Genomic DNA, 14,267 nt, shown 5'->3' on the forward strand with positions numbered 1-14,267 from the left:
ATTGAGTCAAGGTGAGACATTGGCTTTCGTTACATTTGTTGACCACAACTCTCTTACATTCTAGTTGCGTTGTTGTTGACCAGGATACTGCTGTCGCCACGATGAGGTTGACAGTGTCCTGGCTCTTTTTGCTATTGGGGCCATCCAAAGCCTATGGTCAGACATCTTACAATGGCAGTGCGAGCAATAGCAGCATCAAGGACGCATTCATCGACAACCTCGTCAACCAGATGACTGTCCCGGAGCTGGTCATGCAGGTGTATCTGCTCTTCGCAGACTCGGTAGTCGGCCCGTACAGCAACAACTCTCTGTACAATTCTACGCTCCATCTGGCACCAGACGCAGGTATTGGTGTCATACACGACTGGTACCCGCTCAACAAGACGTATGTGAACGAATTGCAACGTCTCAATATCGAGAGCTCGCGTCTGGGGATCCCATTCATGCATGTCGGAGAGTGTCTACATGGTGTGGGGTCTTTCCAACAGTCCATGTTTCCGCAATCGATCGCCATGGCAGCAAGTTGGGACGCTGATATGGTCCACACAGTCGGCAGTGCTATCGGAGCTGAGGCGAGATCGATAGGCGTTCATGCTTGTTTGTCTCCGGTCCTTGATGTCTGTCAGGACCAGAGGTGGGGAAGATGTCAGGAAGACTGGGGCGAAGACCACATTTTCACCAGCCATATGGGTGTCGCTTATGCATCCGGACTCTCCAAGAACTCTTCCTGGTCACAGCAGGATGCTGTCGTGCCGGTCATGAAGCATTTCGCCGCTCATGGTGCACCTCAGGGTGGTCTAAACACTGCACCATTTATGGGCCATGGTAATCGACAGGTGCTACAGGACTTACTAATGCCATTCAAGGCGGCAGTGGATCTTGGTGGTGTCAAGGGTGTTATGATGGCGTATAGCTCATGGGATGGTATACCTTCGGGTGTGCATCCCGCACTTTACGATGCGCTCGACGAGTGGGGATACAGTGGATTCGTTATCGCCGACGATACCGGTGAGCATTGGCGGACCCTCTCTACTGCACTGCACCGCTGATATTGTAAGGCATGAAACAGTTACAGACTCTTGATATGGTGACCAGTGGTCCGGCGGACACGATAGCCCAGTGGCTGAATGCAGGGGGCATGATTGATTATTACGATTATCCGCTCGACACATACCTGACAGTGAGTGACTAAGAGACTACACTGCACGCATTTACTGACTTGATCAGACAATCGAGGCTATCGTGGCGAACGGCACCGTAGCGCTCAGTACCTTACAAGACAGAGTCAGGCGTGTGCTTGGAGTGAAGTATGATCTTGGGCTCTTCTCGAATCCATACATCAACAATGACATTGACGCTGAAGCACTGGTCGACCAACATATCCCGACGGCTTACGAGGCAGCTCAGAAGTCAATAGTGCTCATCGAGAACAAGAACAGCAGCTTGCCACTGCAAGCCGCAGTTGGCACTGTAAAAAAGCTTGCCCTCATTGGCCCTTTCTCTGATAGCTTGAATTATGGAGACTATTCTGGTCAGTTTGGAGCGTACCCAGTCGCCCACTCGAGCACCACACGGCAGGGTATTCTTAGCACCTTGAGCGAGTGCAATAGCACCGTCGACTTGCTCTCATCTTGGGGCGCCAATAGCTGGCTGTACAATGGTCAACATCCGATCCCAGGCTACCATTTGTCCACGTTGAACAGCACCAGCGGCGGTCTGTCAGCAACCTATTACGCCGACACGAACTTCACCACACCGCTCGTCCATACCACCGAAGTCCCAGTAGGCGACTGGGGCCTCTATCCGCCTCCTGGCCTGCCGTCAAACAACTTCAGCGCAACCTGGGAAGGCTACCTGGACGCCTCGGTAGACACGGAGGTCGAAGGCTGGTTGGGTATAGCCATAGGCGCCAACACGACAGCCAAAGTCTTTATCGATGACAGCCTCCTTGTTGACGTCCCGCTGACCACTACCGGTAATATCCTATCCAACATCCCTTCCTATGCTTTCATCGAAGCCAACAGTACCGCGCCTCCACCCGGGAGCAGCAACTTTACCTTCGCACCCAATAGCACGTACAAAATTAGGATCGAATATCAGACCTACAATCTCTACCAGAAGATTGAGAATCAAGGCTCGCTCAACTCTCAGGTCCTGCTTTTCTGGAACCTCGTCGATCGTCGACCTGGTCAAGCAGTACAGAATGCGGTGGAAATTGCCTCACAATCCGACGTCATTGTTCTTTCCTTGGGGGCAGCCTGGAACTCTGACGGTGAGAACGGCGACCGCGGGATAATGGACCTTAGTACCAACCAAACAGCTCTCGCACAAGCAATCTTCGATCTGAAGAAACCCACTATCCTCCTCCTATCCGGTGGTCGACCCTTCGCAATCGACGACTTTTACAATGCTTCCTCCGCCGTCCTACTAACATACTTCGGCGGTCAAGCAAGTGGCCAAGCAATTTCAGACGTTCTCTTCGGCGACTTCAACCCAGGTGGGAGATTACCGCTCACGGTCCCTAGACACGAGGGTCAGATGCCGGTCTACTACAACTACAAAGCCACCGCTCATGCGGCCAGCTATGTCGATATGCTATCCTCACCTGCATATCCCTTTGGATATGGACTAAGTTACACCAACTTCAGCGTTTCTAATTTTGGTGTCGCGGTTCAACCGGCGAATGGATCCGGGATCAGCAATTCCACTTTTGGGTCAGGTAGTACCCTGGTCTTCACCCTCACGCTCAAGAACACCGGCGCCGTACGAGGATCCTACGTCCCGCAGGTCTATCTTCTGCAGCGAATCTCTCAGATCACGCAGCCGGTGAAACAGCTTGTGGCTTTCACGCGGACGTATCTAGATCCCGGGCAGACAGCTGTGGTGAGGATGGAGGTAGATGTAGACAGGTATCTCAGGATTCTCAATCGGAGATATAAGTGGGAATTGGAGAAGGGCAGCTATACATTTGCTCTGCTTGAGAACGGAGGGATGTTGGCTGAGACCGGGACGAACGTGACTCTGAGCTGTGCCGGGTGATACCTGGTAGTATCCTTTGGATCGTAGCTGGATGATAGAGGTATAGATGTGATGATGTGGTAGGAATAGTGGTACAGAGCAATGCTAGAACGCTATCAAATGACGCTAATAGGCCGTGTGGTATCAGTAGTTTTACAATGCGATGCGAAACTCTCCTTCATCGTTCATGTGCCTTTGCCCAACGAGGCTGAACTGCCGCCGTCTGTCCGCAGGTTGGCAATGCTGTCACGCCTCGGACTCCCTCTTATCATTAGCAGCCGCCGCCATCTTCTTCCCGACCTCATAACTTGAAATCATGATCGCGCAAGCAGGCGCCACCTTCAACACTCTCGCCGCCCAGCCTTTGAACAGACCATTCATCCCCTCGTTACAGTAGATATGCCACAGAAATCTCGGCATCGCTCGTGTCTCGGGTAGATCCTTCATTCGTGCTTTCGGGTCGTGCATCACGGTTTGCTGCCTCGTCTTGCCCACGTCAAAGGGAGTGGTGAAGAAGGCTGCCACTGCTCCTGAAGAGGCTCCGGCGATGAAAGAGTCCGTTAGCAGAGCTGTGTGGGAGAGCTCGCTAGGTTGGTGGGTTTGGGCGAGGAGGTTTGAAGAACGTGCTCGGGCTTCGTCCAGTCTACGTCGACCGTACTCGTAGCCCCACCAGTAGAAAGCTGAGAATGGTACGTCGCGCCAGAGTGTTAAGGTAAGGCCTCGCCATAGTGTATGTATGCCTTCGTTGCCGACCATTTCCTTCAGACCAGTCATGGTTGCGCGCATCACGCTGCTGTCACCTGCTTTGGCGGCCTGCATTCGTGTCCGGAGCATTTCTATTGGATTCACCGCAATTGCAGCCATGACGCGAGCTGTGGAACCAGCTACGAGCGGCTGATACGTCTCGCTCACCCTTCCCACAAGCGGACTATGCTGACTCGTCCGCAACCAATCGTACCCGGCAAAGTAAATCACATTGGCCGGCACAGCCATAGCCAGCGTCGGAGACAACCCTCTCCATAGCGTCCATATTCCTTCGTTCCTCGCGATCTTCCGTACGCCGTCGAGGGTGGAGTTGAAGGTGCGTCGTTGCGATTCCTCTGCCGCACAGTCAGAGATGATTCGTTCATCTATGACGGCAGGAGAGGAGGAGAGGGCAGCAGTCTCCGGATGTGCGACGCAGAATTGGGAATGGTTTTGCACCCAGAAGACCTCTCGACAGCATGCCGTGACGCCGAGGTTGGGTGGAAGGTGTAGGAAGGAGGGGAGGCGGGTCGAGGAGAAGGACGACGGACTCTGTTGGGTTTGAAGTCGTACTCGGACGACGTCCAGGGGTGTGACTGGGCGGTGTTAGTGTGTAGGGAAACAACATATGACCGTGGCGTGCCTACCTAATAGAGAAGTAAGGACGCTTCCCGTTACAGCACTGAGCATCTTTTGTGTGATGGATGCGCCCATGTCTACAGATTGCGAAGACATCTTCGGTGCTGAGGGAGCGTCCGGATGACCATTGCCGGAAGGTGTCTCTATTCTGTCGTGTGGTTGGCCTTGTGTATGTGCTGTCGCTGTCGCCGCTGCCGCCATGCTGCTCTGTTCTCCCTTGCCCGACTGCGCCGATGGCACCGAGAGCTCTGGACTTCGGGCCAGTCGTCCAAGATGCTCGAAGATGTATTGCCAGAAATCGAATGGTTGTCCAATGTGGAAGAGAAATGATCAGGCAGATGGATGGAAGATCAGATAATGAGTTGGCTAACCAGAATGGTGATCAGATGCGCGTCATGGAATACCAAATAATTCGTCGGCCGCCTATCTCCGATCGCGGACTATGGCTTCCGCTAGCATGCTCTTCCATGACTGACGATGATCGGTCGACCACAACCAGTCACCGGCGTCCAAGAAACCCGACGACCTATACCTCGTATATGAATTGAATAGGGCTGTGTGTGCTTACCTGTTGGAAGTCCTGTAGTATACATCATATACGCAATGACAAACGCACTGCCTGAGGCGGAGGCCGAGCTCGAGGCATTCCGCCAACGATGGCGGGAAGAGGTGACGGCCAGGAACAAAAGACCTGGCATAGCAGCCCGCGAGGCCTCCAGCACTGGACCTGAATCTGGATACAAAGGAACGCGACAGTCACGAGATACGCTTTCATCAAGTACGAATACAGCACAACCGACGGCAGGTTCGTCTACTGCTCGACGGAAAGATGCTTCGGACTTCGAGGAAATTGTAGAACCCAAAGCATACCATGATCTACCAGACAAAGACGAAGTGCTTAGACTGGGCGTGGAAGGCCAAGACCACAATAGAGCCGCCTTGTTCAGAGAGCCGAGTACAGCCCTTGAGCATTACGAACGAGCAGTCGACAAAGAGACAAACGGTCAGCTCGGAGACAGTATAGCACATTACCGCAAAGCATTCAGGGTCAGTCCCATCGTCATCTCATACCCTGTAGGCGTTTCATGCTGAGGTAAGTCACAGCTCGACTCGGGCGTCCACGAAGCCTACAAGAAGAAGCACTTCCCACCTTCCTCCTTTGTCAAGCCCAAACCTGAGCAGATCAACCCGTCGAATGCTTCTGTGACGGTACCCAATACCGCCCACCACTCCCTGCATGGTAGTACGGATGTCCTGCCACGGACGCTTAAGCAGCTAGTTGATAGCTTCTCGGCCTTGCAGATTGAGCCGCCGCCTCCTGCGACCGAAGCCTCGCCAGCCGGGCGCTCGAGGATCGCAGAGCTACCGGAAGAAATACTGACGCAGATCCTCCTCAACCTGGGTCTGAAGGATGTGGCATCATTCGCGCGTCTCGCTCAAGTATGTAAGCGACTGGCATACCTAGTCTTGACCGAGGATGCAATCTGGAGGCGAATAGCCGTCGGAGAGGAGTTTGGCTTCGCAGCCATGAAGTACGACTACACCTGCGACATCGAAGGTTTCCCCCTCGACGCCAACGACGCGATCTCGCAATACCTCCTCACCCACGACTCGCCACCCGAGGACCCCACCACCATCCTCCCCTCCCACGAAGACCGCGCTCTAGCCTTCTCAGATCTAACCACCCACCTCCTCCACTCAATCTACGCCTCCTCCTGGCGCCAACTCTTCCGCTCTCGGCCCCGGCTAAGGTTCAACGGCTGCTACATAAGCACAGTAAACTACACACGCCCCGGCGCCACCAACACCAACTCCTTGACCTGGGGAAGTCCAATCCACGTAGTGACCTACTACCGCTACCTCCGCTTCTTCCGTGATGGAACAGTAATAAGTCTCCTCACCACCACCGAACCCGCAGACGTAGTCCATCACCTCACACCCCAAAATATGAACATCCACGCCCATCACCGCGCTGACAGCCTCCTACCCAGCGCCGTAATGAAAGACGCACTCCGCGGCCGCTGGCGTCTCTCCGGGCCCGCAAGCCTGACCAAAGAACCCTTTGACCCTTTCCATCCCGAGCGAGAGCTCAGTGAGCCCGAGGGTGAAGTTCATATCGAGACTCAGGGGGCGACGTCAAAGTATACTTACAGGATGCTGCTGCAGATGTCGCATGCGGGGAAGGGGGCGAGGAACAATAAGTTGGCGTGGAAGGGGTTTTGGAGCTGGAACCGATTGACGGACGATGTGGGGGAGTTTGGGCTGAGGCATGATAAGGCGTTTTATTGGAGTCGGGTTAGGAGTTTTGGGATGGGGTTGTAAGGGGGGAGTAGAGTATCATTGTATCATGCCTTCGACGTACCCATATGCCGCCTCAGCTCCCTTAGTCGGTTATGCAAAGCCTTATGCGACGTCAATCTCTGATGGCTCTTGCCGATCGCGACGTAGTTGCCTAGCAGTGTGCATATGCGCGTACCTTCCCTTCCTTACGCGACTGTGATTCGCTGCTGCCTAATTTCTCGGGTCATGTGATCATGCACCACACAGCAAACATTACAGGTTTCAAACAAGATATCCGGCTACAACTCACATCTCACATCTCCATCGTCTCCGACTCTATCATCAACAATAACTCTTCGATACCCTTCGCTGACATTACGCCTACCTATCCAAATCAACTCAACAGGACCATGTCTACCGCCAACACCAACCCCAGCAACTTCGCCAATCTTCCCACGGAAGAAGTTAAGGCGATCGCCAGCATGGGCGGCAAGGCCAGTCACAAAGGTGATACCGAGACTACTGGCGAAGACGTAAGGCGAAGCCACATATCTCGTGTAATCATGACTGACGCCACAAGTAGCACAAGGACGCCACCACCACCGACGGCCGTGCTCCAGATGGGACATTCCTGCCAGGCTCGGAGGTTGCTAAGGAAGCAGGCCACAAGGGCGGCTTGCACAGCCATGACCATGACGGGGCTGCGAAGGACGAGAAGGTGAATGATGTCAACCACGCATCATGCAGTTCGCTGACATATGTTCCAGGACGTCGGCCGCAATCCCGATGGTACTTTTACCAAAGGCTCGGAGGCTGCGAAGGAAGCTGGGCATATCGGTGGTATGCACAGTCACGGCAACAGTGGTCTCGCCGAGGAGGAGCAGGTGAGCGAGGTCGAGGCACACTCTCTTCACCATTGTCGCCGACCCTGCTAACTAGCACCCAGGATTCCGGACGCAACGAAGATGGGACGTTCAAGAAGGGCTCGGAGGTCGCGAAGCAAGCGGGCCATAATGGTGGTGTTGCGGCTGCTGCTGCCCACTAGTACTGTCCACCGAATCACAAACATTGCAAGGAGAACCGGAGTATGCTGAGATTCTGTTGCTAACGAGGCCACATTGGCTATGCGGTTGTGTTCGCCGTCTTGGCACGCTCATTCAAGGGGTCGCGTGAGGTAGCATATGCATCTCCAGATTAATTGTCCATTGACTCCACATGCTATCGAATTTTACCGTTGTTTTTGCATGGTTTTTGGGGCGAGAATGATGCTTTTGCTCCAGGCTCTGCTAGCATATACAAGGAGGGAAGCAACTAGATGGTAAATGGTGACCACCAACAAGCAAATATGGCGTTACTTTAACAGCAAAGGAGGTGCGAGATGTGGTGTGAAGTGGTTCGGTGGCGGAAAAATGAGGCTTGATTGCCCCGCAAAGGACCTCATGCAGTGTCCACTAATAAGAATCATGGGGATGTCTACTTCAGCTTGGCAAAACCTTGGCAGTCTTATGGAGTAGAGTCGCGACTCCCTCGATCTGGGAAGCAATGGCAGCCACGATCTTGCTTGCTGGCGCGTCCTCTACGCTACCATTGCCGTGCCTCTGGAGTCGCAGGCATTGGGTATCATTAACGACGGCAGCACTTAGGAGACGATGGTCGGCCGCAAACGGATCCGATTCGTGGCGGTGGTAGTATTGTTTCTGGTGGTCGTGGTGGTCTATACCAGGAAATCTCAGGTGGAATCCTACCGCGACTATGTTACGGAAAAGGTGGTGGGTGGAGGAGCTGTGATGAGGAAGCCCGAAGTTCAGGAACCTGCAGGAGCATTACCTCGACCAACCTATGCACCCACCACTCGACTGACCCTCAGACCGACTAAGAATGTTCTCGGGGACTCGTCCTTGACGAAATCTGCGGCACGAGTAGAAGCCAGCAGCAACGTCTTGCCAGCTTCGAAAGCGAGCTCGAAGGACTCGACGACCCGGACTATTGCTCCCACAACCACGCCTGCTGTTGCATATATGCCTCCCATCACTGATGACGACCTACTTCCTGCAGAGTTTGGCGAAGGCCGAATCGACAATTCGGACATAGTGAGCACATCTTCCACGATTTACTGGACGAAGCAGCCTGAGCTATACCCTGTCTCCACCACAATGCAGCTCCCCACCGGAAGCTCGAAACCTATGCCGCGGATACAGTACGCTGGCAAGGACGCAGGCAAGCCAGATGTCGAGCGGTTGGCGATCATCAAAGAGGCAACGGAGCACGCATGGGCAGGATATCGCGACATGGCTTTTGGGATGGATGAGGTTAAGCCGATATCTGGTGGGTTTAACAATCCCTTCATGGGCTGGGGAGCTACGTTGGTCGATTCTTTGGATACGTTGTGGATCATGGGTATGAAGGACGCTTTCGAAGAGGCTGTGGAGCACGTACGGACGATCGACTTCACGACCGCTAACAGGATGGACATCCCACTATTCGAGACAACGATCAGATATCTGGGCGGGTTGGTTGGTGCGTACGATATCTCGGGAGCAAAGTACCGCATCCTGCTGGACAAGGCGGTGGAGCTGGCAGAGGTCTTGTTCAGCACTTTTGATACTCCGAATCGCATGCCTGTCACGTACTACCAATGGAGACCGGCTTTCGCGTCCCAAGGCAAGCGTGCCTCGAGCCGGATTATCATGGCTGAGCTCGGCAGCTTGAGCTTGGAGTTCACGCGCCTCGCACAGCTGACTGGCGAGCCAAAGTACTACGATGCCATTGCCCGCATCACCGACGCATTTGAGGTCTGGCAGAACAACACGCGCCTGCCTGGCATGTGGCCGACGTATGTAGACGGATCAGGATGCGATAAGTCTGCGGCACACAACGTACAAGGTTCGTCTCGGAGCGCGGCGTGGGCAAGTCGTAATCAGCAGCTGGTGGCGGGTGGTACGATGATGGAGGCCGGTCTACCTGTTCGCCAGGGCGCTGGGCCGAATTTAGTGAGCTCGTCTGGTACTGTAATGGATCAGAAGCAGCATCTCGAGGCACAGGCAAAGCTGGAGAAGCAGAACGGGGCGGAAGTGCTAGGCGGAGCGTCCGGAGGTACTGGCAAGGCCGGCACTGCGGCTGCGAAGTCGTCTGAGAAGGCGCTCGGCGAACTTGGATCTTCGAAGGTGAAGCGGCAACTCGAAAATACTCACTTCTTATCTCCGCCCCGTAACGCCACCATTGACGATACTGGAGTGCGGCGTGCACCACAAGATCCGGCACAAGCTCTCCTGACTGGCCAAGAAGTCTGTATACCACAAGGCTTGGCTTCGACCAGTATATACTCACAGGAGTCCTTCACGCTGGGCGGGATGAGCGACAGTACGTACGAATATCTGCCGAAGGAGTACATGTTGCTAGGCGGGCTTGTGGAACAGTACAAGGACATGTACCTTTACAGCGCTGACACGGTGATCGAAAACCTGCTGCTCAGGCCAATGACCATCGACAATCGTGATCTACTGATCTCTGGCCTCATGAGGGTTTCAATCAACCATACCGATGGATCGATGATCAAGCAACAGGTTGCAGAAGGCGAACATCTGACCTGCTTTGCTGGAGGCATGTTTGCTTTGGGCGGGAAGCTATTCGACCGGCCCGAACATGTGGAAATTGGCCGGAAGCTCACCGATGGGTGCATATGGGCGTACAACAGCACGACTACTAGTATTATGCCCGAATCCTTCGAGGCTATGCCTTGTAAAGACAGGAAGGATTGTAAGTGGAATGAGACAGCGTATTATCAGGTGCTGGACCCGTATGAGGCATCAAGGACGGTACTGCCAAAGCTGTACGAGTCAGCTGCGGCTGTAGAGGCATTTAACAGGATCCCAAACACTAGCACCATATCTGCCAGCAGCAGTGCGACGGATTCGGCATCCACTTCGGCAGCACCCCAGCATAACGGCGGCATGGACCTGGGCACTAAGCATGTTGTGCAGAAGCTGGGTGTTTCGGAGGACAAGATCGAGGAGTATGCTATCGATCTCACGCGAGCCGAAGCGCCAAATCTTGAGAAACGACAGCTCGCCGACGAACCCGCACCGCCACGACCCATGGCTTCGCCTTCTCCTTCAAACACACAGTCATCTAGCTCCACAGCAGCACCGGCGGACGGCCGACCCACTGCCCCACCACCTTCCTTCTACACACCTCCAGTTCCGCTATCTCACCAAGAATTCGTCGCCAAGAAAATCGAAGACGAACGTCTACCACCGGGCATGGTCCACCTGCGATCAAAATCGTACATATTACGTCCGGAAGCCATCGAATCCGTGTTTTACATGTACCGCATCACAGGCGAGCAATATTGGCGCGACATGGGCTGGAATATGTTCATCGCCATCGATACGCATACACGAAGCCAGTACGGTAATGCGGGTATTGACGATGTGACGAAGATGGCGCCGGAGCAGAAGGATAAGATGGAGAGTTTTTGGGTGGCGGAGACGCTGAAGTATTTTTATCTTTTGTTTGATGATGCTGAGACGTGGAGTCTGGATGAGTGGGTGTTGAATACCGAGGCGCATTTTTTCAAGAGACCAAAGTATCAGTTTGCTTGAGTTAACAGGCTCGAGATGGCATGGGTGGCGTTGGATTGATGGGTTTGGAGGCGTATGATACCCTGGTGGAGAGTTCGCGTATAGTCATTGGTGAGTGCATAGCGTGGGCTTGTATCAGTACCTAGGATGAGGGCAGGACACTTGTATTAAATGTGTATCTGAGCAAAGTACTGGGTGCGTTACCATGGTTTCGTGTTCCTGGTGCACGGCGTCAGACAAGTCATAGGCCCTTATGCGAACATCTCGCGTCGCGGCGGACGATTGGATCGCATGAAATCGCGGAGAACTTTGATGACTTGATGCTGCGCTACTATACACATGATATATTAATCCCAAGACTCCTCAAGTACTGTGCAACTCGCTATCTCATTATCGTACCAACACCCAAACGATCAACTTATAATCAGACCTGCCCGTACCAAGCAGCGCCACACTTCTTGCACCGAGCCATACTATATCCGTCATACGTCCGCTCTATGCAGTCCACCCTCGTGTCAATTTCTTGAATCCCTTGTTCCATTTTCAGCTTCAATGGTGACGTCCGCAAAGGAACCGGGATCCTCCCTCCCTCGAGCGCTCCTCTCTACTTTGTGACTGTCCACAGTCCACCTGCGCTCAGCTATCGCTGTACGGATCACCTAGATCATACTTCGCCTCTCGAACGACGAATGAGAAGGGGCTGCTCGCAATCTTACGAGCCTTCCGTACAGCGCTGTCCACCGAATCTTGGTCAGGCACAACCCAAGTAGTCTTGTCCGAAGTAAGCTTCATTGCTCGTTCTCGGCAACGTGCATGAGCCATCGAACTATCCCCGAAAGTCAGCTCGCAGTCAGTCGGGGCAGCTGCCATGATATCTCGAATCACACGCGCGCGATGGGCTGGCTTGATGTACGACGTCTCCACAAATGCAACCGACAGCCGCTTGAGACCCGTCATCCTTTGTAGTTGCGACCAATCGCTGACGACGGTTTCGACAGCTAGAGCGATCTCCAGCGACCTCGTTTGAGGCAGGATGTGCAGAGCAAGTTGCTGTCGAGGAAACATAAATAAAGGCGCCGAGCAAGTGACGCCGTCAATGATGATGCGATTCTTAAAGATCAGACCTTTTGCCTCGCTGTGCATCTGTTTGCAGATGGACAGCAAGCTCAGCTTCGCCTTGCTCTCCGTGCGTAAAGCAGAATCGTGCTCGCAGCTGGTCATCGCAATTTTTCCTGGCGTCAACAAGTCCTTGTAGATCCAGGTCCGCAGCTCAGGCGGTAGATCAAGAAATCGGAAGGGGATCTGGTTGGCTGAGAGGTGCTTGAAGGCAGGATTGAACACTTTGTCGATCTGGTCGATCATCCTCAGGCTGGTCTTTGACCCCAAAGCCTGCAAAATCTCCACCCATCTAGTCTTCGTCGTCGCGGTATCTTCTCGTAACGCCGCATTCCCAAGTGTGCTCACTACTTTTGAGACAACTTCATCACGAGCGACTATGGCTTCATCTCCATAGTTCGATCTCATCACCGCGATCATGACGGCTTCGAGACTTCTCAAGGCCTCCCTCGTGAAGACCGGCAGCTGCTTCGGCGTAGGAGCACGCTTGGTCAGAGTCCGTGCACAGGAACAAGCAGTATCGTCCTCTGCGTCCCAGTTGCGTGGCATCGATGCGGTGGGTGCAGCATACCGACAGGACTTGAGTAGAGCAGCATATCTTCTCTGAGCCTTGGCATGTGCGGACGCCATTCGCGAGATGCCACCCCTGCGAATCTCGGGCGCAACCATAGCTGGGTTGGACGGCTTCTTGGGTGTAGGTCGACCCTTCTCCAGCTCCTCCCACAGCCATGATCAGATGTCCTCGATAGCTGATGCCTTCGCCTTGGTGACACAAGACTCCTCCTTCAATAGTTCCAGCACCGCCAACTTCGAGGAAGCCAAGACTGCGCCATGGCAGATGACTCGAGCTTTGTTGTCTAGAATAATCCCATGCCTGTCAGGCTCTGCATGGCAGACACCGATCTCCACAAGCTTGGCATGCACCAAGGGCACAAGTGTCTTCTCGAGCTTCATCAGACGAGCCTCGCGATCACCTTCGGCAAGCTCTGTACTGTTCCTAGAAGGCAGCCTCTGCTGGTGGTCACTAAACTCGGCTGTTCTGTCGAACAAGAAGCGGATGAATTTGAACAGCTCGGGACTGTCCTTTCTGGTGGCCTCGAGTCCCTGAAGCAGGACTGCAGTATCTGGACCGGCATCGCCATCGTCATCTCGGCCTGTGTACTCGGTCAAGACTGTGTCGGCCCCGAAAGGTGTGAGTCGGCCTTGTATCGCGCGTTCAACGGTATCAATCAGGGGGTCTCGAAAACTGCCGTCAGGCTTGACAGGAGTTGATCGCTCGACTTTACTAGTGTCGATCTTGGTCGATCCAACATTCTGCTTGTTAAGCTGAGTTGATATCGTTGTGCCAATGAGCTTGGTCCATGGAGATTGAGGTCGGAGTGATGCGCTAGTTGATCCGAACGCAAGATGAGAAGGGCTTATTGTGGCGGGCGGCGACTCGAATGTGCTTCGATGCGAGGGCTGCGAGAAGCCGAACGAGAGTGTGCCCTCTTCACCCGAGGCCGGTGCGCCTGTGGAGCTGAACACCATTGCGATGCCAGGCCAGGTGACTGTGGTTCGAGTATCGCAATGTGGTGATAGCAGCACCGTACAGGAGCGATCGCGTGAGGTGGAAGTCCAGTCAAAGAAAGATGAGATGCTGATGTGCAGAGTTCGCGCTAGTTCGGCCCCACAAAATGTTCTTCGCGTGCGGTGAATGGAGATCTCACATGACGGCGAAGTCTAGACGCGATGAGCAAATTCACAAGTTGGACGGTATGTAGCAGTACATGCGCAGTGTCTCGTGCCATTCACAATCTTACATGGATAGCAGCTTTGCTCCCGCCGCCCCGTCTGCAAGCCACGTACTACCCACAGCATGATGATGTTCATAGTCTATGCCAAGCCGTC

At 53.9% G+C, this 14,267-nt stretch overlaps 7 protein-coding genes across 7 annotated transcripts; 4 read left to right on the forward strand and 3 right to left on the reverse strand.

The window, feature by feature from the left end:
* Positions 1-101: 101 nt before the first annotated feature.
* LTS14_002501 (uncharacterized protein) lies at positions 102-3,039 on the forward strand (the record flags this gene model as incomplete). The annotated part of the gene is made up of 3 exons (XM_064835207.1): positions 102-1,008; positions 1,059-1,180; positions 1,228-3,039. The coding sequence occupies 3 exons, from the start codon at positions 102-104 to the stop codon at positions 3,037-3,039; spliced, it is 2,841 nt and encodes a 946-aa protein (XP_064697142.1).
* A 225-nt stretch (positions 3,040-3,264) lies between these two features.
* MTM1 (Carrier protein, mitochondrial) lies at positions 3,265-4,602 on the reverse strand (the record flags this gene model as incomplete). Its single annotated transcript, XM_064835208.1, has 2 exons — positions 3,265-4,358; positions 4,410-4,602. The coding sequence occupies 2 exons, from the start codon at positions 4,600-4,602 to the stop codon at positions 3,265-3,267; spliced, it is 1,287 nt and encodes a 428-aa protein (XP_064697143.1).
* A 402-nt stretch (positions 4,603-5,004) lies between these two features.
* Positions 5,005-6,723, forward strand: LTS14_002503 (uncharacterized protein; the record flags this gene model as incomplete). The annotated part of the gene is made up of 2 exons (XM_064835209.1): positions 5,005-5,448; positions 5,506-6,723. 2 exons carry the CDS (start codon positions 5,005-5,007, stop codon positions 6,721-6,723), a joined length of 1,662 nt encoding a protein of 553 aa, XP_064697144.1.
* Positions 6,724-7,091: 368 nt separating this feature from the next.
* LTS14_002504 (uncharacterized protein) lies at positions 7,092-7,726 on the forward strand (the record flags this gene model as incomplete). Its single annotated transcript, XM_064835210.1, has 4 exons — positions 7,092-7,214; positions 7,265-7,399; positions 7,449-7,565; positions 7,628-7,726. 4 exons carry the CDS (start codon positions 7,092-7,094, stop codon positions 7,724-7,726), a joined length of 474 nt encoding a protein of 157 aa, XP_064697145.1.
* A 604-nt stretch (positions 7,727-8,330) lies between these two features.
* LTS14_002505 (uncharacterized protein) lies at positions 8,331-11,282 on the forward strand (the record flags this gene model as incomplete). The annotated part of the gene is made up of 1 exon (XM_064835211.1): positions 8,331-11,282. The coding sequence occupies one exon, from the start codon at positions 8,331-8,333 to the stop codon at positions 11,280-11,282; it is 2,952 nt and encodes a 983-aa protein (XP_064697146.1).
* A 615-nt stretch (positions 11,283-11,897) lies between these two features.
* LTS14_002506 (uncharacterized protein) lies at positions 11,898-13,046 on the reverse strand (the record flags this gene model as incomplete). The annotated part of the gene is made up of 1 exon (XM_064835212.1): positions 11,898-13,046. One exon carries the CDS (start codon positions 13,044-13,046, stop codon positions 11,898-11,900), a length of 1,149 nt encoding a protein of 382 aa, XP_064697147.1.
* Positions 13,047-13,109: 63 nt separating this feature from the next.
* LTS14_002507 (uncharacterized protein) lies at positions 13,110-13,907 on the reverse strand (the record flags this gene model as incomplete). The annotated part of the gene is made up of 1 exon (XM_064835213.1): positions 13,110-13,907. One exon carries the CDS (start codon positions 13,905-13,907, stop codon positions 13,110-13,112), a length of 798 nt encoding a protein of 265 aa, XP_064697148.1.
* Positions 13,908-14,267: the final 360 nt, after the last annotated feature.

The sequence above is a fragment of the Recurvomyces mirabilis genome, assembly GCF_035927965.1.
Source record: "Recurvomyces mirabilis strain CCFEE 5264 chromosome Unknown scaffold_5, whole genome shotgun sequence".
Taxonomy (NCBI): domain Eukaryota; kingdom Fungi; phylum Ascomycota; class Dothideomycetes; order Mycosphaerellales; family Teratosphaeriaceae; genus Recurvomyces; species Recurvomyces mirabilis.